At 43.2% G+C, this 27,214-nt stretch overlaps 1 protein-coding gene across 1 annotated transcript in view; it reads left to right on the top strand.

Annotated features, from left to right (window-relative positions):
* The window catches only part of PLXNC1 (plexin C1), a gene marked incomplete at its 5' end in the record, with an annotated part of 137,266 nt that overhangs the window by 8,461 nt on the left and 101,591 nt on the right, over positions 1-27,214 (top strand). The window contains 2 exons of the mRNA XM_012735138.1: positions 11,042-11,182; positions 24,323-24,448. Coding sequence (XP_012590592.1) covers positions 11,042-11,182; positions 24,323-24,448 — 267 coding nt within the window. The remainder of the gene's footprint in view (positions 1-11,041; positions 11,183-24,322; positions 24,449-27,214) is intronic.

Raw genomic sequence — 27,214 nt, 5'->3', positions numbered from 1 at the left:
GCTGTGGAATCCCTAAGAAGGAGCCTCAGACTCTGCCTGGGAGGATTAGGAGGGTCCAGAGGTGATGCTGGCATTGTGGGGGGCGAATGGGGGGGAGACGGGACAGACGGCTGTGGGACAAGGCAGGGAGTTCTACAGAGGAACAGCTTGTACACGGGGAAATCAAATGAGCTGTGAACTGCAGGTAGCACAGTGACTGGGGAGTGGCCAGGTCCAGATGGCAAAGGGCTTAACAAGACAGGCAGAGGGGGCTGTCATGATGGTCAGTCGCTGTCAGATTTTTCAAACCGGGCCTTTAAAATAAATCTTAACTAAAAGCTCAATATGAGGAAAGGATTAGCAGTCTTTGTTGACCTGCTGCTCTGAGGACACCATTGCCAAGTGCTGAGAGAGGGTGAAGCAGGGGTTAATCCTCCAACATGCCCCACCCCCACCCAAGCCATCCCTGAGGAATCTCAAAGACTTCCCAAGCAGGGTGTGTGACAACTGGTGACTGTTGGCAAACAGCAGCAGAGTTGTAAGCAGATATCTGATTGTGTTCTAGAAAGATCTCTAGGAAGATAGGCAAGATTGGAGTCAAAGCAACTGACTACAATGGCCATTATCAGTTCAAACACTATTTCTTGCCTTCCTATCAAGTGCCAAGTACTGTGTGAAAGTGTTATGTGGTAAACACACAGTCAGTAAGTGTGTAGCAAGTAAGGCCAAGTGTTCTATGCCCTTTTTTTTTTTTTACCAGTATTAACTCACAACCTTATGAGGTGGGTAATGGTGTTACTTACGATTTACAGATGAGGAAGCTGAGGCAGAGGCTGAGATTGGGGCTGGAAGGAACTAAACAGAGGATATAATGGAAGCACTTTAGTGGGGGTCTTGGGAGCGATTCTCTTTGGTTGAGACAAAAAGATGAGAAAGGATAGCAGTGGATATCTCCATAGAGGATGGGAAAGCTAACAGCGCCAGCAAGAGGGGAATAGGACTCAGTCAATGGGAAGAACCAAATCTTAGTGTGGCTGTGTGTGAGAGGAGGAGTTAGGAAGAAGCAGTGGGATCCTTTGGGCCTTGCAGGCAGAGGGAAGGAGATTATATTTTATTCTCAAAGCATAGAAGAGTTTATGAAAGGAGGTGAACTGATTGGATTTGAATTCCTAAATAATGGCTGCTCTGTGGGGAATGGATGCAAGATTGGTCCCAGTGGAAGCAGGGAAGCCCCCAAGAGGTTCTTGAAGTGGCCCAGGCAAGAAATATGTATGCCCCTTGGCCCCGAGGGGTAGTGAGGCAGAATGGAGAAAAGCCAGTGGATTCGCTGATTGCAATCAGTCAATGGAAGAATGTTGAAGACTTGATCTGAGGTGGTGGCAGTGAGGGAGGAGAGAGGGACTAAATGAAATCACTTTTTTAAGATGTAGAATTGGGAGGTGTTCGTGAGCAGCTAGAGGACACATTTCGTTTTTGTAGATATTTTACATGACTTTGAGACACTAGGGAAGAGCCACTGAGCAGGCAGTTGGCTGTGAAGCTAGGATTTAGGACTGTGCTCTGGAAGCCCCTCTGGAGTGACTGCCATATGCCAGGCTCCATGTTAGACTCAGCACAGCACCACTTGGGCTGAAAGAGCTTTGATGGGAGAGGCCAGTCTGTATCTTGTTTGTGAAACATGGTGACCTGAGGTAAGCAGCCTGGGGGTCTTATTTAACAACCTTTTGCTCAGTTCCTAATATGCAACTAAGTTCCTGGTATGACTCTTGCTTCATGTTAGATGATGAACTGCCATGAGGCAGAAAGGATCTGGGGGTGGGGGGTGGTCCCACAACTAGTGACTCTTTAGTCCTTGGTATGCAACTATACAACTCATCTCTTGGTATGTAGACGGGCTCAGCCTTGAGATGTGAATCGACTGAGTCAGCACTGGTGTATTTAAACCTGCTTCGTGTTAGCCCTGTGTCCACTCCTTTGTGCCATATAATATTTCTTCTCCAGGCGCAACAAGGTGATCTTGAGTGGGGTCTCAATACATGTTCATTTTAATCTGGAAAGAAGCTGTTCTCCAGCTCTTAGTAGAGACGGCAGTGATTATAGACCAACAGATAAGAGCCTAGTAGTAACAGCAAGAAAGCCCTGAGGTTTCCCTGTGACCCATCACCAGAGAGGCCGCATTCTTGGATGTTTAACCACATCCCCAGCCTGATCTTGAGTCAACTTGAGAAGCAGATTATCTAACACACCAGCTGTTCTAACACATCAGTGACCAATCTAAAAATTAGATTCTGGGTGCTAATCCTTAATTTCCTGAGGCACCAGGTGGGGGCCGGGAACCCAGATAAGCCAGTGGCAGTGGGTGTCTCAAATATCAGCTTCCTGGGCATGGCACTACCTCTGCCCCTACCAGGAGCTCCTCATCCCATGGAGCCCGTGTGCGCTGGAGCCTGTAGGTTGCCTTCTCACAATAATGGTTTTTAAATGCATAAAATAAAAACAAAGAATTGCAAAATGAAGCCATTTATGTTGATAGAAAGATATAACAAAATTGTTTTTTTTTCTATTTGAGATATAGTAATATATCTTAACACATTAAATCTCAAGATCTAGCAGTAGAAAGTACTGTAATTTCAAAGTAGAGATGAGCATAAATGATATTTTAAGGTATCTGCACAACTATAAATGATATGAAAAAAATCTGATTTCTCTGGGTGATAGTCACAGGTTCAGTTAATACCACTGTGGCCTGCATTCAGAATGGGAGGAAATGCTCAGTTTCGTTTTGAGTCAGCTGAAGATTTTTTTTCTCATCCAATTTCAAGGATGCCCTGAATTCTACACACTGCTACTCCAGCCATTTCAGTAACCAAGTGTGTTGCAAGACCAGTGACATGCAGTGCAAAATGTTGCATTTTGTTTCAAGACTCATTTAATTGGTTTCTTTTGACAGTGGGGGATTTATTCCCATCTGTAGTTCTTAGTTCATTTACTTAGCTAAGAGTCCTTGGCCAGTGTGGTTTGGGCTTTCAGATGGGCAGAGAAGCCTCCAAAAGGTTGAATGAATGGCTCAAGAACCACACACTAGAGATAGAGCTTGAACTCGAACCCATGTGTTTGGCTACCTCTTGTTCTTTCTCTACTCCTATACCACCATTATGTGGTTTTTATTTTAAAGAGTTAATCCAATACTGCAGGTTCATGTACATAAACTAGGCTATTTTTATCATGGCAAAGAACAATTCTATTAGTCTTCGCTTTGGTTAGAGAACACCTACAGCTCTGTGTTCACTTTTCTTAAATACACAGCATCTGTGTAGTGTCTATGGACTGAGATGGCAAGACACCCAGAAACTGTCTCTTACACGCTGTCAGTGAACTAGGACAATGAACTGGAATTTAGAGGAGGCCAAGATACAAGGTAGTAAAAAGGTTGGGAGTAGGTTAATGCTGCTCCCTAGTGCAAAGCCAAGACCCACAAGTGTTTACAAGTGGCAAGTTTTGGCTCAGTTGCAGAACTCTGCATTATTAGATCTGCTCACCAGTGTACCAGGCTTGCCTTGGATGGTATTGACTGAAAGAATTCAGACATTGATCCATGTATTTTTTTCATCCATCCAATAAATGTTTATAGACAACCAATATGTCAGCTGCTGAGGTATATGCTGCATTCAGAGTACAGAATAAGATGAACTGTTGTAGGGGCCTTCTGTGAGACAAGCAATTGTTTAATAATTAGATAATTTGAAGGAAACAAGTGAAGTGCTAGGATTCAGAATAACAACTGTGGTAGGGATGAAAGATCTGTAGTCATGTGCCCATGAGCAGATAACAATGGACTGGAAACCTGAAAGGTTAAAAAGACCCAGCCTACAAGACAGTAAATAGTGGGGAGCTGGAAAAGGACCTGCAAAGGAGTCAGGAGATGGTAACTTGTTACAGAATCTAAAAGAAAGCCACTGTGGCACCAAGGCTCTGTGAAGAAGAGTGGCAAGGGACAACTGAGATAGGATCTGAGGAATTTTATGTTTTGTGGCCATTGAAGAATTTTAGGCTGGAGAGTAATGTGACCCCTTTATATCTTACAGGATCACTGACAACTAGGCAGAGAATAGAGCACAGGTTGAAAGGGGAAGATCTGACTTGCTGTAGATCAGGAGTGAGGTGATGGGGTTTGGACTGGATAGAGACCATGGAGATGGAGAAGATAGACTTAAGATTGTTTAATTTCAGCTGAGATTTTTTCATGCGGCTGTAGAAAGGGATGGAAAGAGGAGTTGAGGGTGATTAGTGATGCTGTTTACCATGATGAAGAAGACTATGCGAGAACACAGTTGGAGGGAAGAAATGTCTAGATAACCATTTCCCAGCAACTCTGAAACCTGGTGATACATTGCAGTGGTTCTCAAGAGGGGTGATACCACTATTTAAAATGTACTTATAAAGTGAGGAGTTGGGGGGAGGGAACTTTTAGGGTAGTCAGAATGATATGAGGGTACTAGAAATTTGTGGACAGGAGTCAGGAATGCTAAAAGCCCTGCCACACCCAGGACAGCCCCCACCCAGAACACCAGTAATTACCTTATGGAAAACAATGGTGGGATGAGGCGCTTTCAGCTCCCAAGAATTTAGGAAAATGCATTTTTCACATTATCAACCATTGAGACCTTTTTTGTGAATTATTTGAGTCAGATTGTCTGTTCATAAGTAATTTCATAATTGAAATTAGTCATAGAGTGGGGGTGGAGATCTAGATGGAGGATGGGGCATAAAGCAGGAAGAAGAAAATACAGTCTTCGTTATTACTGAATTAACATTGGTTCACAGCACTGTGTGATTCAGGGGAGAAGGGTCATACCCTTCCCCCTGGGGCTCTTGAAGGGAAGAGGGAAGATGGAAAAGTGGGTGTACATTCCCACACCATACCTATTACCAGAACGCCCATACCCCTCTACCATATACCACCAGGCCCCTACCTTATCCCCACCTCCCTCCACCTGTAGCATTCTCAAATCTGCAGTCATATTTCCAGGCTTGCTTTCAGTTTAGCTTTGTTCACTGTTTTGTCTGTATTCCACTATGAGTGAAACATTCACTCTGACTTATTTGACTTGGCATAATCCCATCCAGTTCTATCCAAGTTGCCGTAAATGGCAAGACCTCATCTTTTTTGGAGCTAAGTAGTATTCCTTGCTCCCCCCGCCCCGGTCTAATTAACCTGCTGCTCTGTCATTGGTACTTGTGTTGTTTCCATAGTTTGGCTATTGTAAATCATGCTGCAATCAATAGAGGGGTGAGTACATCTCAGGAAGGACAAATCTCAGGAGCGGAGCTCTTGGAGGGAAGAGAGAAGGTGGAAAAGTAGGTGGACTTATGTGAAATACAAACTTCATCACTTTGTTCATTTCGCTAGGTCATGACAGAATACAACCCAAGTCCTGCTTGCTGTAGAGGCTGCCTAGCTGTGTTCCTAAACTTTCCTCTCCATTCGTCCTACTCACTTTGAACTTTTCGTTTTGATCATTTCAGTCCCCCACATTTTATTCTTCCTTCAGATAATTATAGAGAGGCCATACATTTAGCCAGAACCCGATCAATGCTGCCTACTCTAGAAGAATAAAGAAAAGTAGCAGAAGCCTTAATGGCTAATAGAATCACTAATGTGAGTGAATATTGTTCTTTCCATCTCTCTTGATAATGCTAATCCTTTAGATATTTTCCACATGTGGTATTTTATTTGGGCTTCACAGCAGCACTAATAGGCCAGGCTTGTGTGTGATTGTGTCCATTTTATAGATGCCATCAGTGAAGTGCATGATGTCTGCTGAAACCAAGCAGACTAGAAGGGACAGGCCAGTCCTGAGGCATAGAGCCCCAAACTACCTGTAGGTTCTTGGGTGATAGGAAATGAACAAGAAATTGCTTCAAAGTAAGTGAATGGCAAAGATGCTCACTGCTCACGAGGTGTTTCATCAATGTGGAAGAAGTTGATGGGCAACTGATTTGAATTTTCCATGAGGAAATTTTCATTATGGAAAATTCAAAATAAGGGAGTCCTTTAGTATATCGAGGATAAAAAAAATGGGACTCCTGACCCTCCCTGGTGGAGCAGCAGGTTAAAGCACAGCACTGAGAAGCTAAAGCCACTTCCGCATGAGTTCAATCCCCGCCTGCCCTGGAGGTGACCACATGGCGAGGCAGACCTCTCCTGACCCGCCCGCTGCTCCCCTTAGCAGTGTACTTTGTCGATCTGCCTGTTCTGCTCCCCACTCTGTCTTTGGTGAAGCCTCTCGCCGCCCCTGAGCCTCTGGCCTGTACCCCAGTTCTGTATGAACAAATAAATCTTTAAAAAAAAAATGGGACTCCTGCAGGGCCCCATACTTGTGGTCCTATTTTTGCACACTACACCCAGCTGTTGCCATCACAGCTGTATCATGGCTGAGAACACCAGGGACCTCGATGGGTGGGCCCATCCTTTACACAGAGAGGCTGTAGAGAGTTACTGAGCTCCACAGGGTGTTAGTCACACCCTAGAATATATGACTGGCACCCCTGAAGTTGTGCAGCGGATATTGTTGTCAGTGAAAGATAGTATGAAGGACCTACTCTGAGGTTAAGCTGTTTCCCTCCTGATGCTCAGGACTGTCGTCCTAGGCATACTCTCACACACACAGGCGCACACAAGCCTGCAGAGAAGACTTGCTTCCACTGTGGTATGTCAGGCCCAAGGCTCTCTCCCTTTGAGCCCAAACATCTTTTGAGACAAGTTAGCTTTTTCCTCAAACTGAAAAAAGTTTCCCTCCGAGAGCGGGCTGAAGTGTAGGCGTGACGTTACGGTTAGACATGGCAGGCAGGAGAAACAGGATGACAACTCTGAGGGGGAACCAAGAAAGCCCAAAGGGGAGACAAGGTTTAGCGCTAAATCAAGATTGGATTTTGTCATGAAAGGCAGAACTGGCAAAAGCATCATTACAAGGCATTAACCTTGTTACACACAGACGAACAAGCAGAGGCTGGGATTTAGAAATAAATTACACATAATAAAGTAGACAGAATAGGCTGAGAGCAACGTTAGCGATTATGCCCTAAGGGGAGAGAAGGGCAAGACAGAAAATAGACCCCAAAAAAGAGTGAGAATAATTTCTGGACCCAGGGGGGCAACAGCACTAGTTCCCCCCCACCTTTCCTGCTCGGCTCCCTAGGTATTAACTTCACTTTTGTGAGGTGCTTTTTCTGGAGCCTTTCTTTTGTTTTCATTTACTGAAATGAGCTGAAGAAAGCCATTCAGAGGGCTCTTTTTTTCCATTCACAGGGACCTGTCCATTTATGTGTGTTTCTAGCACAAAAGAATCCATTCCATTCAGTTAGAGAAGCCCTTGGAGTTTGTGAGCCCAATCCACTCTTTCTTATTTTCTTCCAGGCTCACGACCATAATTGGCTACAAAATCCTGACTCTGGCTAGGGTCCTCCAGAGTGAGAGGAACAGGCCCTCATCAGTTCTGTTCCTCAGAGCTAAGGAACAGCCAGAGTCTGCCACGTCCTGACACACTGACTTGTTTTTGGATATGAGAAACAGAAAACTGAAACAACAGAGAGAAGACCTGTTGTTGATTTGAACCCTTAAAGGTTGATGTCGGTGTTCACTGATGTCCTCAAAAACCTAGGATGTCTCATCATTCCCTTGCACCCATCACAGCCTGTTGACTTCGTGTCCCATCTTGACTCTCACGCAAGGAAAATGGCTGCCACCACTGTGCATATAGTAGCTTCCCACAGCTATGGACTTCTTGCATGTCATTGGCCAGATCTGTATCACATGACCACTCTTGCCTTTAAGGAGTAGAAAAGCAAGTGTCTGGCAGTGGAGAGCGGTATTACCATATGGCTTGGGCTTATTGCTACTTGAGCAAAATTAGGGATCTTGTGGTAAAGGAGGTAGGAATAACTGCCTTGGGAGTGTCAGCCACTGTTTGTGTTTTTAACTAAGGTAATGATAGCAAGTATGGGTTACATGTTACTATGTGTCAGGCACTGTGCCATGGGGCTTGTGCTTTACTGTGCTTCACTGAGGCTTGTGTACTAAGTCAGTCCATGGCACCAATGCTGCTATCATCACTTCTACTGTGTGGAGAGGGAACTGAGTGACAGAGAGGTTAATCCACATGAACAAACTTACTTAGCTGGAAAGTGATGAAGCAAGGATTCAAAACCAGAAGGTCCGGCTCTATACTACCCAAAGGTCATACAAAATACACCAAATGTCACACAGTAGGTATGTTACTGATGATGGTAATATTGTTAAGGGCAGCCCAGAGTGAACTGGGCCTTCTGTCTGTGGCCTCACCCTTGGGCTTAAAATTCAATTATACTGCAGGTACACACAAAAGGGTCAAAATGGGTTTATTTACAAAAAGGGGAAAGGGACAGGAAACAACCCAGGGAAAGAGAGCAGGATATAAAGTAACTGGAGTACTTTACCAGTTCAGCTAACTAAAAACACAGAGGTGTGTGGTCCAGAGAGCCGTTTCCCAAACGAGAGAGCAAGAGATGAAATGGTGCCCTATTTAATCCCCAATGGCCCAGAATTCCTGTTTAGCTTCTCCCTTGGGACCTCGCAATTCTCTCCCTGGTACTGTTGGGAGTTGTAGTTTCCAGTCACTGGAGTAGAGGGTGGAGTCCACAAGACTCTGCAGGGTTCCTTTAGGACATCCTTCCCCTTAACAATATCAGCTCTTAGCAACGTATTATCTCTTTCCATAACCATCCTACCAATCAGACATCACTAACCTCATGCACAGCTGAGAAAGCTAGATCCGCAACAGGTGAATAAATGGTCTGTTCCCCGTATTGGTGAGAACCAAGCTCGAATGCAACGTTGAAGCTCTCTGTCCCCTAGTCTCAGGCAGTTTGTTCTATGCCACCAGGTCACGTTGGTAACGTTGACTCAGTGGCTGTTGATCTAGGACTTCATTGAGACGATTACAATATTGATGTTGTCGGAAGGCTGGGAAGGACACTGAAAAGGGTGAGGCATAATTTGGAAGTAGTCTTTGTTCCCTTTCAGCTTCTGAGCCATCTATTATTTGGGGACCAATATCTTGCAAACAGAATTTCTTTCCCACCTCAGCATAGGCTATCTGTGATGTCATGATTCCCAGCCGATCAGAGTAGATATCCTTGTTAAGCACTTACTTTATACCAAACACGGGAGTATTTGGTCCTTGTTGATGGATCATCAACAGTCCATGGAATTACTTTGTACCCTGGGATGAGAGAGAATGGAATCTTCCAGTAAAAGATAGCAGTACATTCCATGTACCAGAACATTCCATGTCCGGACACAGATGACATTCAGCTCTCTGACTTAACCTCTCTGAGATGCTTAGATTTAATAAAAGTAATAGAACTGGTTGGCTGATCTTAAGTTTGAACAATTGTGGTTTTATTTTAAGGGAAGACATGTGGTGTGGTTTGGTTTGCTTTTTTTTTTAATATAAAGGTCAGTTGGTTTTTCTTTTTCTGCTCATAGTCATAAGGTGTCCTTATCTAAACAGTGATCTATTGCTCTGATTCTCAGACCCACAGATTTTTTTTTTCAATTTTAACAGGAGAGTTTCTCATCTCCCTAACTTCAGAAAGTTTCTTCTAACAGGAAAAAAAAAAAAAAAAGAATTGTAACAGGCTTGAAGAAATCTTCTTCAGCTGATATTTCACTCTGAAATATCTTATGCAAATAAGTCACTTTCTCTTAGGTTATGACATCTTTTCTTGAAAAGTGAACATGGCGTGAGAGAAATCCTTGCTAACTAATCTTTTTCTTGCTGTGTAATTTCAATAAAGAAATATAGACAGCCCTTTAAAGCCTTCAGAAATCAATTTAGCCCACGAGTCCATTTAGTTTAGATGTTAATGAAACTTGGTGGGTTTAAAAATAATGAATATTTAATAAGACAGAAATTGAAAGACATAAACACTGTTGGCAATGATATAATGAAGTTAATAAGTCTTAGCCTCCCCCTCGCTACCCTCCTCCCTCCCCAAACAGGGTGGATTTTAGGAGTTGCATTGATGCTGTCTGAAGTTTACCCACTCTCTCATTGGCTAAAACTTAAACGTGCCTTTGAAAACCTTCGTACAGTTGGGAGCTGGGCTCTGGCAGATGAAGTATGTTATCACACTGTGTTCAGTAGCTGCAGACGGCAACGGCTCTTTCTGCTCCCTATCTGCCAGAGATTTGTGTAACAAACTCAGCTTCCTGTCGTTAAAGGCAGGAAGCTGCATGAAGCACTTCATGCCTTTAGACAAGAAAGAAAAAGACATTTTGGTGGACACTCTCTGCACTGGGTTGAAAGAGGGGCTTTATTTAATGATCAGGAGCAAGCATGTGATTATAGGCACTCAAAGCCTCAGACCATTTAATAAGTTCCTTTGAGTTGGGAGTGAACGCTTTTCATTTCCTTCTCAAGAGCATCAGCACCAGGTCTGGCCTTTTTACTGTTTGGTGGTTCTGTCGTGCCTACTGTCCAGACCTGGATCATCCCCTCCGACCCTCTGGATGAATTACCCTGTCTTGGGGCTTCTTGTACATGCATAATCCCGCCTCTCTGCCCTCAGACCCAATAGGATGGTCTGTCTCACATCTTGGGAGATGGCTTGTTTAACCTCACAGAAGCCAATTCCCAGCTAAAATACATTGCAGCAGGATCTTGCAGACAGCCAACTCTAAGATTGTCTCCCTCCCAATTCAGCAGTGGGCTCTTTCTTGGCAATAAAGTAGAACTCTCATATATCAGCTGGAGGAGTGTTAAGAGGATGGCTCGCTCACTGCTGGCAATCAATACACGTTAATACATAGTAAACAGATGGCTTTCCATGGGCTGGGCAAGCTGCGGATTTTTCAGATAAAACGGACAAAGGTTGCTCTGGGATTTTCTATAAGATTTAGGGCAGTAGAAGCCATTCCCGGTGGATGTGGGTAACATGTTGTGGATATGGGTAACATGTTATGAGAATTAAAGTTAAAAAGTATCTTTTTTAAAAAATGTGCATGTGTGTACTTGTTTAGAAAAAAGGGGAACGGCCTGAAAGAGTCAAACCAATCGCATCATCTACTGTGATCCACTCCGACCTGACAGCTGTCTACGGCACCATGGTCATGAACAAGACGGTTTTGTTCCTGGGGACTGGAAACGGCCAGCTACTTAAGGTTGGTTTTCTGTGCTTTCCTCAGTGCTGATTTTAATAGTGATCCATTTTTGTGCCTTTATTTTTATTTTTCTGTTTCTGAGTTATACACAAGACCATGTCACTCCTCAGACTCCCTGAAATGACCTCAAAGAAATTTCTGGAACTCTCTATGCCATAACTCCCCTAGCCATATAATGAAGCACCAGCCTCCTTGTTTCCCAAGTTATTTTTCTTTCCTTACTCAGTGCTGCCATGCTGAGGTACATGGGGTCTGGCCCCTTCCCATCCCTGACTCACCTTTCTAAGACATTTAACCTTTCAGCTCTATCTCCTTACAATGGGAATGCACAAAAGCACCTGATTTCTCACAACTTCAAAGAGAGGAGAGATTACAGGCCTTGAAAAGGCCAAAAAACAGGTGTGCCTTCCCTCCAGCCCACTTGCCACCTACAGAGGGGGTTTGTTTTCTGCCCTTTGTACCCACTCATACCACAGAGAGGTTAGAGATCTGAAATCCTTTGAGATTCTCCTTGACTTTTATCCCTCAGGACTATTTTTTCCCATTGTATGGATACATCCTAGTCAAATTGAGATTTCTATTCATTTCGGGGAGAGCTGGTGGGGAGGAGGAGAAAATAAAAATCAGGGCCATCTAGGGGCTTGTTCTAGAATGATCTAGTGGTTGACATATCGATTGCATCTGTAAGAATTTAGTGAGGACCACCTTGACCGCCATCAACGCTCATGATGAGGAGCTGAGCTTTGCCTGTCCATTTCCCCATTTGTAGAATGCAATTGTGCTGGACACCTTGAAGTCCTCTTTCTCTGCTGATGCTGCCTGGTTCTTCCTCTGTGTGCTCCTTCCCCACACCAGCCAACCTACTGCTTGCTGCGCCCATGTCGGTTGTGGGGCTCTGTCCACACACCTTTGCTGGCATGTGTGCCTGCTTGCTTTTCTTCCCTCTGCTTTCCTGGATTCCATGTATCTCTGCTTTGGCTCAGCGCAAACTCCACCTCCTCTTGGAGGGCTCGCAAGCCTGAAGTGATGTTTTTCCTCTTACCTCCTGAAACACTCATTATCTATATAATTTTTTGGCTCGTTACAAATGCCTCACTTTGGTACCTCCTAACCTTTTCACTGGTGTTTGTTTTGCCTTCCCCACTTGATTTTAAGCTTCTTGAGAAGGGGGCCAGGAATTCCCACCGCCTGATGTCGTACTGTGTGCCTGGTAGGCATTTGATTTAATGTGTTTTCTTTGGAGGAAACCCAGTAACATATGGGAGGGAGTTTGTTTGTATACACATTCTTTTAAAGTATACATTGATCATCTTCCCTGGTGTGTTAGCTAGATTTCCTGGGGAAAGGTAAATACCCATCACTCATTTGCTACAAGTGGCCCTGGTGTGAGGCAGTGTCTGTGGCTCCGTCAGCCTGGCCAGGCCCACTGGACTTATTAACCTGGCAGAAGACGTCTCCATCAATCCTTCCTGGGCGCCCTCACCAATTATCTCTTCAGATTTAGGATATTTTTGACAAGTGTTTTGACAAGAACACTGTTTCCCCAAAGCCGAGCCAACCAAACTGTTACATGGTAAATTGGAGGTGAAGGAACACTTGGCTATAAATAGTTCCCCATGGGATGGCCTGGCTTTGCCTGTCCTGTTTGTTCACCCCAGCAGTTCATGTGCAGCTGGCCATTATGTCAGTGATGTGGCCCCGAGGGGTGGGACTGAGGTGCAGCTTCAAGCTGCTGGGGAAGAGGTGGCTGAATTCAGCCTTGTTTTCTCAGTATCTGTATGGGGTGGTCCGCTAAAAAGCTTCATCTGTGGCCTCGTTTCCAGGGTCCAAGCAATAAGAGCAGGTTGACATTTTGTTTGTCTGCTGAGATTTATACAGTGCTACCTATGTGTGCTTCATTCTACTGGCTTCATGCTAGCCTGCCCTTCCCCCAGTGACATAGATGCAATATTCCCATTTGCGCAGGAGGAAACAGGCCTAGAGGTGCTGGAAGATTTGCCAGGGTCACACACAGGCAGAGCAGGGTCTGCATTCTTGTCCCTTGTGCTGTCCTGGTTCTGTGGCCGCTGGCCCAGCAAGATCAGCCACTTCCTGAGGATTCTCTGATGTGGGGAAGCAGGTTGAGAGGGACCCATGGTGGCGAGGGGGAGGACCAGAGTTCCTGGGTGGCCAGTGTTCATAGAGTTCTTGAGAAGCCAGATCACCTGACTTGAAGGAAACCTCAGTGGCATAACTTTGGGGCTGGCTTCTCCGCCACCCCCCCCGCCTTCCAGCTTCCCTCAGGCAGGTTCCCTCCCTCAGGGGGTGGTTTCAAGTGAGGACTTGGAGCTAACCTGGCCGTACCAGGTGCTTTAGGATAGCCTGGTAAATCCCAAGACTCTTTCATATATCCTGAGTGCAGCTTCTTGAATGCAGCCCCCCAAATCACCCAGGGTCCTGAAAACCCGGGATTGTGCAGATAATTTGGAAAGTAATTCCCAAGCCCTTTTATTTCAAAAACGTCAAGCTTCTCCCTTGCCAGACTTGTCACCAGAACTGTTAGAGAAGACGAACATTGATAGACACAAGCTTGGCTTCTTAAGCTGCACAGTGGAGGTACTAATGAGTGGCGGGGAAACAAAACCCAGCTGAGGCAGTGAGCCAGAAGAGGAGGAGAGGTGGCTTGGATCCCCCACAGCCTGACTCCTCAGCCCCCCAGTAATGGAGACTTGATGGCATTCAACAGGTGCTAGGCACTGTAATGTGCGCCTAGTTGGATGAGAGCTGTTCGGGGCTGGTGGCTGATTTTTACCAACAAAATACACACCGTCTCTTCCTCACCTGCCCTTCTATGACTTAAATCTCTGAAAACCGCATGGAGTTTTAATATGGTGCAATTTCAAATAATTATTGTTGTTTTTTCTTCTTCTTCTTCTTGTAAAAGTAATATGTGCTCATGTGGAAAGTTACAAAGTGAAAGATGAGAAAAGCGAAGAGAAACCACCCCTCTTTCTGTCATGTGTAGGCATCTGCTGTCAGCATTTTAGATTACTTATTTGCTTTTTGGTTTTTTTTTTCTTTACGTAGTTGAGGTTAGACTCTGTCTAAGTTTGCATCATTTTTCTTCAGTTAATGAAGGAAAATGCTTCTATTAAAATGTTCTGGCAAGTCCTTTGTAAACAGTATTTTTAAAATATCTGTATCATGTTCTGTTACATGGAAACATAATTTTGAGCTTAAGCCAAGATACTGAATCACTTGTAAAATGTCTTTAAAGACACGCACTTCTTCCAGGTAACCCAGCACAATCTCCAAAGGTGTAAGATGCTACTGATGATAAACAGAAAAGCTAAAGTCTACAATATTCTAATATCCTCACTGCCTCTACCTCTGACCTTTGTTCCTGAATCTATAAGATATTAGAATTGAAGGAATTTAGAACTGAAAGGATCCCTGGAGAGTATCTGACCTGCCCCATATTTTTTGAGTGTGGTTCTAACAGTCATACATGTCATGTCTAACCATTCCCTCTTCCCTGGGTTATTTCCTCATTTTACTTCCTTTCTGGAAATGGCTGTATGCTATAATTTTTCATTTGTCAGCGTCTCCCCTGAGGTCAGCTGAGAAAGTATGGCCACACTGAACTCAGCCTTTGGAATTCACATTATTTGTGTCACACAGCCAGGAACCCTGCTAACTTACTATAAACACTTGCTGAATCTTCCCCCAAATTGTGGTGCAATCTATTGTGGTAGGGATTCCTTTCAGCTGGCTTTGTCATCTCATATAGAAAATTGTCCTTATTTCAAGGGCAGAATGGAATATTTTGAGCTTTTCCAGGTGGTAAAATAAGTAATAATGGAATATGCATGAAATATGAAAGTTGTAACTTTATTCATGCCCATTAACCTTTCTTGTAAGCATAAAAGATAAGAAGGCTGCAGGCAAGGAATAGTAATAGCTACCATTTCAGAGCTTTTCACTCTGTGCCAGCATTAGAATGGGTGTCTGCATGGGTTAACTTGTTTAATCCTCATGAGTCAGTGCCATGACCAGCCCTACTTTTTAAAAGAAAGTCTACAGCTCAGGTCAGTCAACTTGCTCAAGGTGACTTGAATTGAAGCAGTCTGCCCTCCAAACCATGCAACCCAACTGCACTGATGATTCGAATGTCATCTGTGGGGTTTGTGGAACTAGTTTTTATTTTCTTTCTAACATTGCAGTGCCTGAGTTAATATCAAGATGCAGGTATTTGAAGTTTTATGAGAAGGGGCTGTGGCTTGTGGTTTTAGGTTGTTTCTATTTGGGGACGGCCTCTGGCAGCCCAGCTGAGTGCAGACTTCTGTATTAACAGAGGGCTGCAAGCACCTGGGGGGAGTCTGAACACTTTTGTGGCCGCAGCTTTTCCCCAGTGGTTTCATTAGAGCAAAGGTAGGAAATCTGTGTCCAAGTTGATTCTTGAAATGGCTCTGGTCTTGGTTTTCTCCAGCGTCCATAGGACTGATGGAGGGTTCAGGGCCCAGGCAGCAGTCTCACCTCCTTTCCCCAGAGCCAGCAGAGCATCACTGCTCTGAGCCTACAGGCAGGAGAGGCTGCCTAGGTGGCCTTCAGAACGCACTTCCACACATGAATTTGATGCCTCCAAACTGGGAGTAAAAGCCACACCAGTTCCACAAAGTCCTTTCTGCATCGAAAATGGAAGACATCGTTTGTAACACATGGAGCGTCTGCCTTAACTCTGGCCTTCTAGTGAAGTAAGAGAAAAAAAAGATAAAATATCTGATCAGGCCACACTGTTTATATTTCCCATAGACTGTTCAAATAAGAAAATGGTTGCCCTGGGGAACCCAAGACAGGATCTGGAACCAGAAGTGAGGGTGGTGGGGATGGCTGAGGTGAGGTACTGGGCCAAAAAGTAAAAAGAAAAAAGGAAGTGTCAAAACTCGGAAACAAGCCCCATGGTGTGCTGTCTAGAATGTCACGTGAGGCTATTTCAGATGCACTCTCCTCCATCCCATGCATTCCAGTTTGTGGGTTTGCAGGGTCTTAGTTTAAAACTAGTCCGTGTAATCCACAAATCCAGAGTTTGTGGTTCAGGTGGCCTGCTCCTCTCACCGCTCACATCACAATAAGTAGATTAGAGGGCCCTCCCTGATGGCGCAGGGGGTTAAAGCACAGCACTATGAAACAGCCACTGTGGCGTGAGTTTGATCCTAGCCAAGGAGGTGACCCACATGGTGCCGCAGGCCTCTCCTGACCCGCCCGCTGCTCCCCTCAACTGTGTATTTCAGTCCATCTGCCTGTTCTACTCCCCACTCTGTCTCTGGTGAATCCTTTCACCCCCTTCACCTCTGGCCTGTACCCCAGTTCTGTATGCATAAATAAATCTTTAAAAAGAAAATAAGTAGATTGGAAATGAGGAATTTGCCTTAATATTTCATTGTTATTATGCCTAACTACTGAAGTACATTAAAGGCTATTGGATAATTACTTTGTGTGTGTGTATGTGTGTGTGTGTGTGTGTGTGTGTGTGTGTTAAGTCTTGGCAGCATTTCTCTGGGGAAAAAATAAGCGAGGTTAACTGGTTTGCTTTTCAACTGGTTAGTCCCACAGTGAGGCATAAGAAATTTGTCATAAAATATTTTAGCTTTCTGAGCACTCATGTCTTTTTCCATCTTTTGGTAATAGTAAAGAAAAAAGGATAGTCTTTTGTTTAATTTTTCTCCCCCTCATTTCCTCACCACGCTCTCTCTCCCGTGGGTGGTGTTGAACTCGTAACGCAACTAACTGCGGTGTGGCGTCTCACACACCATCCATTTCAGGATAGCAGTTGGTTTTTTGTAAGTGACAAAAATCTCAAGGCTAGTTAATAGCTACCTCAAGCTTCAGGAAGATGTCAACAGAAACAATATGTTGACTAGAATCAAAATTCACCATCGGGGAACATTTGCTTTCTACACAGGCTTCCACTGGGAAAACCTGAAAAGCCTTACAAACGCTTGACTATTAGTAGAGGATTTTTTTTTTTCATTTAATAAATATGTATTGGGCACCTTTTCTATGTTCTGGGTGCTGAGGATACTAAAGTACAAGGTCGAGCAGCCATGCCCTTGTGGGAAAAAGAAAGTAAATGGACTCCTCGATGGTGGGATGCAAGTCCTGGGAAGAAAACAGAGTATTGTGTGGATAGTGGGGTACTGTGGTGAGGAGACCAGAGAAAGGCTCAGAGGAGGTAGCGTTTGGTATTCAAAGGGCGAAGGAGTATATAAGAGTATAGGTGGCCAAGTTCAGAGTCCATCTATATTAAGGGTGTATCCTGGAAGCGATAGATGAAAACTCCACATCATACTCAGGGAGTGTGTGTGGATTGGATGAGGTTTCTCTTATGTAAAATTCAGCCCATTTTGGGTCTCTGTGACTCACTGTTATTTCCTGCATCGCTTCACTGAGTGTGTTCTTTTCTGAGGCTGCGCAGCTAAACTGAGCTGAGGAAGGAACATTCCCTTTGCTGTTTGGCTTCTGTGGGGATGTAGTTACAAGTGTTTCCAGGGCCCCGATGGTGCCCTTGGACTGGTCTGTGGGGATGGGAGTGGGTGCAGTAGGAGGTGATATTAAGAAAAACCTGGAGGAGAAAGAGCAGTCTCTGTGGTCACCTGAGAGACCCCGGAAGCAGAGACCCCAGTCCCTCTGTCAGAATGTTTGGGTTCCTTATGATAAAATGAAAAGTTCCTTCTGTTCTGTCTTGACCATTCTCTATATAATCTTAGTAGGAAGAAAAACAGTGTGACTCATCCTCCAATACTTTTTATATTTTAATTGTATGTATCTCTTTTTTAAGGTCTTACATTGGCTTTGTTCAAAACAAAGAGACACTGTCTAGAGACACTGCAGTAAAATTCACATGTTCTTGACCTCTGGCCAACCAGTGATACCAATTTCCTGGGTATCCTCCTGGAAATATATGTGCCTACAAGCAAAAATACAGTCTCCCTTCTTTATTGAACACATATGAACCATATGTATGGCATGAGTATACAAGTATGTAATATAAAATATATACACAAATATACGCATATTTAATAGTACATGTTAAACATAAGTTTTAAATTTTTTTCTTACATCATTGTAGTCCCCATAGTTTTTCCATATCAGACCATATTCCCTTGTGTGCTGCCCTGTTTTGACTCTGACTCCCACCCACCCCTTCCCCCTTTGCTGTATGCCTTAGTTCTAAGTTCAGCTTGATATTTGTCTTGACCTTTTGTTTGGCTTCTCTATATTCCACATATAAGTGACCATCTGACATTTATCTTATCCTTTCTTACTAATTTCGGCTAGCATAATCCCTTCCAGGTTCATCATTTCATCATGTTGGTTTCTGCATATTTGTTGTCACAAACGGCATGAGTTTGTCTTTTTTTTTAAGACTTATTTATTTGTGCGTACAGAACTGGGGTACAGGCCAGAGGTGCAGGGGTGGTGAAAGGATTCACCAGAGACACAGTGGGGAGCAGAACAGACAGGTTGATGAAGTACACTGCTGAGGGGAGCAGCAGGCAGGTCAGGAGAGGTCTGTTGCACCATGTGGATCAACTCTGGGCTGGGGATCAAACTCATGCAGAAGTGGCTTTAGCTTCTTAGTGCTGTGCTTTAACCCACTGCACCACCAGGGAGGGCCTGAGTTTGTCTTTTTGATTGCTGAGTAATATTCCATTTTGTAAATATACCTTGGCTTTCTGACTCATTTGTCTATTTGGGGGCACTTGGGTGGTTGCCATATCTTGACAATTCTAAATAGTGATATAGTAAATAGAGGAGTGCAGGTTTCTTTTTGAATTGTGTTTTTGTGTCCTTTGGGTAGTTTCCTTGGAGTGGAATTGCTGGATCATATGGTAGCTCCACTTTTAATGTTGAGAAACCTCCACACAGCTTTCCATAGTGGTTGAACCCACTATGGAAATTCACTATGGACCCATTATGCAGATTACATTCCCACCAGCAGTGTAAGAGGGTTCTTTTATCCCCACATCCTCTCCAGCATTTGCTATTTCCAGTTATTTTTATGTAGGCCATTCTATTGAAGTGAGGTGGTATCTCATTGTGGTTTTGATTTGCATTTCCTTGATAATTAGTAACGGTGAACATTTTTACATATGCCTGTTGGCCATTTACATTTCTTCTTTGGAGAAGTCTTTTTAGTTTTTCTGCCCATTTTTTTGATTGGGTTGTTTGCTTTGTTCTTCTTGAGTTGTGTAAGCTCTTTGTAGATCTTTCATCAGTCCCTTATTTGTCATATGATGCGCAAATAGTTTCTCCCATTCAGTAGGATGTCTCTTCATTTTGATTATTGTCTCTCTGCTGTAAAGAAGCTTTTTAGTTTGATATAGTCCCAGCTGTTTATCATCATCTTTGTTTTCCTTGCTACTGGAGAAGAATCTTCAAAGATGTTTCTGAGGCTTATGTCATGGAGTGCTTTGCCTGTATTTTCTTCTATATATTTTATAGTGTCAGGTCTGACATTCAATTTGTTTCTCCATTTTAAGTTGATTTTTGTATATGGGGTGAAATGGTGCCTTAGTTTCATTCTTTTGCATGCTGCTGTCCAGTTTTCCCAGCTATTTAGAGAAGAGACTTCCTTGTTCCAGTGTATATTCTTTTCTCCTTTCTCATAGGTTAGTTGACTATATATGTGTGGTTTTGTTTCTGGGTTTTCAATTCATATCCATTGGTCTGTGTGTGTTTCTGTTCCAATACCATGCTGTTTTTATTATAATGGCTTTGTAGTATTGTTTGAAGTCTGGGAGTATAATACCTTCCTACTTCCCCCTTTAAATCAGTAGAACTTTCTCTATAGAGAGCTTTGTGTGGCTCCTTATGAATTTCAATATATAAGGAGTTTTCTATTTATCCTTATGACTAAACAGTATTTCCTTGCTTGTGCTTCTTTTTTTGGTGAGGGTATTTTGGGATTATTTTGTCCTTGTTTTAAATTTTTAAATGTAGTACCTTTTTTTTTTTTTAACATTGTTAATTTTGGACAGTATATGATTTCTCTCCCCAGGTGTGCTCTCTGTTTCTCTCAACACCAAAACACCCATAACCCACCACCATATTCCCTAGTGCTTCCCTACACTCCCCACTCTCCCTGCCCCCCACCCCACCCCCTGTCTTTGTCCCTCCTCTTCCCTCCCAGATGCTTTCCATCTCCAGTATGCTTTCAAGTTTTGCCTTTGTTTGGTTTCTCTGTATTTCACATGTAACTGAAACCATTTGATATTTATCTTTTTCTGACTTACTTCGTTTAGCATCAGCCTTCCAGCTTCATTCATGTTGCAACAAATGACATGAGTTTATCTTCTTTGGTTACTGAGTAGTATTCCATTGTTATACACAATGGAATACAACATCTTCTTGATTCATTCCTCTCTTTGGGGGCATTTAGTTTGTTTCCATAGCTTGGCTATTGGAAATAGTGCTATAGTAAACATTGTGGTGCAGGTTTCCTTTCAAATTGTGTTTTTGTGTTCTTTGGGTAAATTCCTAGGAATGGAATAACTGGGTTATATTGTTTGTGCTATGGTTCCCTAATCTGGGACATTTAGGTTTTTTTCAATCTTATGTTTATACCACATGATGCTATAACAAATACCCATGTTATCCATGTATGTGTATTATTTCACATATATAAAGGACTTCAGGGGCTCACGGTATATGCTTTATACTTTTGATAGATAATCCCAAATTACCCTCAGAGAAGTCTTCTTTCCCCCTTCAGTGAAACATACCAGTTAGAACAGTATCTATAGTAACCAGGACAAGTTTTAGGCTTGGCCATTCCAGGTAGTTAATTTAGGAAATTGGTTGGCAAACCCTGGTACCTAGTATCTTGTACATCTTGGTTTGCTTTTTTTTTTTTTTAAAGGGCAAGAAAGGCACTTCTTCCATAACTCCAAGTTCTAGAGAAAATACTGGTGCTATATCCAAGGTATCAGGATACCTTGTAAGTCAGTGTTGCCCCAAACTAGACCTTTTTAGCTCCTGTCTGTCTGCATCAACCATGGTCCAAAAATAACAAAATAAGCCCCACTAAAAACTTCCATACAATGCCTTGCTTAAAATAAATGAGTGGTGTTTTGTAAATTATGTTTATATTAGCTTATTTTCTTTCAAAGCAACTCTTGGACATAGTCATTTCACCCCTATGTATTTTATCATCTATTTCTTAAAAAACTATGATCATTTTCTTAAATAACTACAGCCACAATGCTATTATCATAATTAACAATTACCAGTAATTCTTAAGAGCTATCTGATTTTGACTCCAGACTGCATTAAATTTTCCTGAATGGCTGAAACATACCTTTTAAAAAAATTATTTATGCACACAGAACTGGGGTACAGGCCAGAGGTGCAGGGGCGGTGAGAGGATTCACCACACACAGAGTGGGGAGCAGAACAGGCAGATCGATGAAGTACACTGCTGAGGGGAGCAGCGGGCGGGTCAGGAGAGGTCTGCCACACCATGTGGTCACCTCCGGGGCAGACTGGGATTGAACTCATGCTACAGTGGCTTTAGCTCCTTAGTGCTGTGCTTTAACCCACTGTGCCACCATGCAGGGAGGGCCCAGCACATCTTTTTAAAATTGTTTCTGTTCAACTTGGTTTCTAGACAAGGTCCTGAAATCACATGTGGTTCTGTCCCGATCTGGAGTGACCCTCCTTCGACACAGTCATTGACTTACTGAGGAAAAGGAGCCACCCATTGTGGCTCTAGCTGTTTGCTTTCTTAGGGTGCCATTTCCTTTGTTCCACTGTTCTGTTTCCCAATGCTAAGTGGAAGTTAGCTCGATGGCTTTGATCTGATTGGGGATCAGCTTTATTGGCAAGTCTGTGAGATGGTTGTGCCAAGGGATGCCTTGAATGTGATGAGTTCCTCAAGAGAGCTGAGGAACAGCTTTTCTCTCATGAGTCTCACTTGGGAATTTTTCTATCACATTTTTTTCTAATTGTCTTCCTCTCTCTCTTCCACCATACAATTACTTTTTAGAACTGGATTCACTGTGTGCATCTAAGTCAATTAATAAAGAATATGGATTAGCAGTGGGAAGACAAGTTCCTGGCAAGTCTACATTCAGCTGATGCCTGCCTGATGTCTTCCTTTGCTCATACTTTGCTGTTGTCCACCAGAACATTCCATGATGATGGAAATGTTCCATATGTGTTCTCTCAATGTGAACCACTACCTCTGTGTGGCTAGTGATCACTGAAATGTGGCTGGGGTGACTGAGGAACTGAATTTGTAACTTAAATGTAGGTAGCTATATATGGCCAGTAGCTACCATGCTCGATGGTGCAGCTATAGTAATTTTTAAATGACTTGAGCCACAGACCTTTTCCACTTCCCTTAGGACCTAAATGCTTCTGTTCCCTTTTCAAAAAGTTACATTTAATATATTTAATTAGTGAGACTGACTTTTACAGAGATGCTCACTACTGAATTTAATGAGCAGGCTCTGTGGGAACACTGAGTTTGACTCAGTGCAGATAAAGGAAATCGCCATAACAGGATCCAGCCAGACTCGGGCCCAGGTTAACTCCTGGCAAATTGACGAGGAATCTTCTGTTAAACGGCAAATAGGTAGCAGCCATGGGGGTATATGGGTTGATACCTGAATGCAGATTGACTGAGAAGACTATTAGGTGCTATCTTTTTGCTTTTTGGATCATGTGCCCAATGCTACCAGTGTCCACAGTGGTAGAAATATGAGTCTGGATTTTATATCTGGATGTGATTAAAATGACAAAATATTGAATACCTTCACTTTGAAAGTTTCTGATTGGACCAATGTCCAGCTACAGAGAAGATTACCATGTGGTCCCTACCCAAAAGGAATTTGCAACCTGATAATGGAGTCTTAGTAAGTTTTGATTATGTGTTCAGCATGCTTTATAATTCTCATTTGATCCTTATTACAGCAATGGTGTTTAAGAATCAGGCTGTTAGCCCCATGTTAGTGAAGGAGAAAATTGAAGTCCAGGAGGTGAAGTCAGTCACTAGTTCAGAGTAACACAGCAACTGAACGAGTAGAGGCAAGAAGCAAACATAAGCTCAAGCTGACATTCTGTTACCCCAGGGTTGTGGCAGAGATCTCCTGACTGGTCTTCATACCTATGCTTGAACCCGCACCCTCTCAAGTGTCACCCATCTGCTGAAAGCCTAGCGAGAGCATCCCTTGTCACCTAGAATAAGAGGCAGCATCTTCACACAGACTTCCAAGAACCTGTGTTACCCTCTCCATCCGCTCTCGGCCCACTCCTTTCACTGTGCGCAAGCCATCCTGGCTGCCTCTGACGTCAGGGCCTTTGCACCAGGCCCACCTCTAAGAGCATCCAAATGACTCACTCCATCAGCTTCTGCAAGTCCCTAAGTAAATGTTAACATTCCAAGGAGACAAACCCTGAACCTGCATCTCCATCTCCTTTCCCTACTCTGTTTTGACTAGTATCACCTTCTACTTTATTTTAGAACTTTTATTGTCTGCCACCATGCCCCAACACACACACACATTTAAGTTCTACAAGGGCAAGATTCTTCTCTACCCCACCCCCATTTTGTTCATTGCAGTTTTTCAAACACAATGGACATTCAGCAGATGTTTATTGATGGAACACAAGTGAAACTCGGGTGTGTATGATTTCAAAGTCACATTTGCTTTTATTTTATGTATAAACCCATCTACTTGTTTAGGCCTGAGTTGTCCAGTTATTTTAAAATGCATAACTATGTAGACTCATGTAGGAAAATCAACGTTACCCCTGCAGACATCAGTAGGGCCACCACCTTCAGTTTTAAGGTCACCCATGATAAGATAATAATGTGGGCCATAAGCTCGCACATAAGAGGATTCAGTCCCAGTACTGCAGAGTGGCTGTGTGTGTGTCTATGACTTTGTCCCCTACAAACGCAGAAAGAGTTATGATTACCGCCAGTCTTGTTGGAGATTAAGCCATGGGAGGATGATTAAGAAACATGGTACCTTATCCAGTTTGTGTAATGCAGAGTAAGAAAAGGCATGGTTTTAGAATTAAGGTACAAGTTTTGCTCCCCTGCTATTCAAAGTATATAATATACATGATATTTCTTCTTTTGAAAATAAACAGGTTATTCTTGATGAGAATTTGAATGCAAATTGTCCAGAGATTATCTATGAAATTAAAGAAGAAACACCTGTTTTCTACAAACTTGTTCCCAATAATATGTACATCTACCTAACAGCTGGGAAAGAGGTAAGTAGAGTACTAGTTATTGCTTCTGATTTATGAATAAAAATTCATTGATGTCATTATCTAGTGGCAAAGCTATTCCTTCAAACTACTGAGATGAAGCACTGCTGCGAGCTTTGAGAAGACCTGCAGGAGCTCACAGGCATAGAATTAAAAACCTTACTGTCAGTAAGTAAGAAATATCACCTATTTAGACAATTTTATTATTGGCTATATTTTTAATGCCACCATTTTCAGAGGAGGGTGTGCTGGCAAATAGGTACATAATCAGCATGGTAACTGAATTTACACATTTATTATGTGGGCACTGAGCAGCTAGATGTATTTGTACATCCCCGTGGGACTGCCTTTGCAGTTGGGGGTTAATATCAGACCGCTGTCACATCCACATTCATGAACCCAACAAACTGGTTCTCACCCCCTCTCTCAACTTACCAGCCTGTTAAGAGTTGTTGTTCTTACATTCTCCAGCTGAAATAATAAAGTTGTCTTTTTACATTTGCTTCATTTTGCCAAGTATTTTCACCCAGGGAAGGGGTGATAGCAAATAAATTTCATGAAGCCCCTGTTATGTCCTACTTACTATTCTAAGTATGGTCTTCCTAGATGCAGAGAGTTGTATACACAAACATATAATAAGCAATCTTAATGAAATATGTTAATTTAGTGAGATAAAATTACCTTGCGACCCAGAAGAGGTTAAATAACTTGCTTCAGGAGATAGGTACAGGTTAGCAGGCTGAAACTGTCAGGAGATCAGAATCCCAATTTGTGAAAACCAAGCAGGCCATCCTAGCACAGTGGTTTTGACCTGTGACTGTCAAACCTACAAAGCACAAAGATCTTTGAGATACACGTAATGCTATAGTGGATGTAACAGATGCTCTGCCTTCCCACACTTGTCACTCTTCCTCTCAGTCATTCTAAGGAGAATAACACGCCATCTATCTACATCTGTGGCTAAAGTCACAGGGTGGGTATGCAAGTGCTTTGTAATTTCCAGTGTTCCTGAAAAGGCTATGTTACTCTTTTGCTTGTTGGAATGTCCATTGTATCAGAACGACCATGTTGAGATGGCCACATCTGGAGCTCACAGCTTTGTAAGCCAGTTCTTCATTAACATAGAATCTTCTTCTTGACCAGTTGGCCAACAATTAAAACACATTATGTTTTTTCTCCAGAACATTCCCCTATTTGATAAATTTGTGCAGTTTACTCAATAAACTGCATATATTAAGTAACAATTCCCATTATCAGGCTGTAGTTGTCAAGGACATCTCAAAACTGCCAGTCAGAGGACAGACTGTGCTACCACACAGAGCTGATAAAATTCCAACCCAAAGCAAAGGCCCTTAAAGTCTTGCTTAATCTGGGCATGTTTTTCCATTTAGTTTCTTGATCCATTGCAAATAGCTTGTAAATCTTCATTACTACCTTCCCTAGAATCCAAGACTGTAGATTGAGAACTAGTAGATGACCGGTCCTCATTTTCTGGAAGATTAAGGAGTTTGAGTCCTTAGACATTCAAAACCTGGAGTCCTGGGAAGAGTCCCCCCCTGGGCCTTTGAGCTGATTATTCTGACATTCTTCATAGAGGTTTATTGCTTGCAATCCTATTTGCAAGACACTGGTTGAGCCAGTGAGACCCTTGGGGAGACAAAAACTAAGACAGTAGTAATAAGCCAAACTTGTACCTCCATAGAGAGTATGTGGCCATTAAAAATAACTGTGGAGAGACATGCCCTGCACTGGGAGAGTTGCTATTGTGTGTTAAGTTAGAGAAGCTGATCCAATTTAACTTTCATAGTCTTTCTCTTTTTGCAAACTTACGTGCTTAAGTATGTTCTATAATAGTTCCAGAATGTTCTAGAGACTTAGACTCCACTAAATATTCTGAGCAAGAGTGCTGAGGAGCAGATGCTGCTTTCTGTACCCCTGCAGGAGTATCCGAGCACTCATCAGATTCAGGGGCTCCTGGAAGCCTTGTGCTAAGCAACCTATTTCGCTTTTTCAGTGTAACTTTTCACATGTTCGTTGGACCGTGGAACTCTCTTCTCGCATAGTAGCAATAGCCCACATTTATTGAGTATTTAGTGTGTGCCAGACGGTGTTCATAATAATCCCGTGAAGTGAGCAGCACTATCAGCCTTTCATAGATGAGAAAACAGAGTTTGAGAGATTATGATATTCATGAAAATCCTCTAGCAGTGAAAAGGTGTTTTGTGAGCTGGGAGGATATGCCCACATTCCAGTGAATTCTGCCTGAGGCCAGTTCTGCCTGAGGCCCACGGTCTGTCCACCAGCTATCAGCAGCCCCGTGGCCTAGGAAATGGTAGGGCGAGTTTGTCCTCCTTGAGGTCCTGGAGTTGAAGGCTGTTCTGCAGGATAGCCCCATTTCTCCCCACAAATCTCTCCTAGAACTTCTCATTTCTTTAGTCTTTTTTGAGAAGCTACTGATATGTTTGGCTTGTGCAATTTCTTGACTTAATGAGTTCACGTCTCCTCACTACATGCTATGGGGTTTTGCCTGCAGAAAATAAACCACACGATGCCCAGGTCCTTCCTGCCTCCCACCCCCTGCCTCTGGGCTCTGCCAGCCTCGGATGCCTGGCTCTGCCCAGCGTGGTGCCCACTCTGTGGGCTGCTGTTTCCTGACAGCTGGAAGAGGTGGCTGTAGGGACAGGGGTTGATTTGAAACCATCCCTTGTTTCTTTTATCTTGAAGTCCAGAGGAGGGGTGTGAGCAAGCAGCCAGGAGCTGAGGTCATGA

Source organism: Condylura cristata, unplaced genomic scaffold, assembly GCF_000260355.1.
Source record: "Condylura cristata isolate star-nosed mole 26May11 unplaced genomic scaffold, ConCri1.0 scaffold00004, whole genome shotgun sequence".
Taxonomy (NCBI): domain Eukaryota; kingdom Metazoa; phylum Chordata; class Mammalia; order Eulipotyphla; family Talpidae; genus Condylura; species Condylura cristata.
This window is presented reverse-complemented; position numbering and strand designations above follow the sequence as displayed.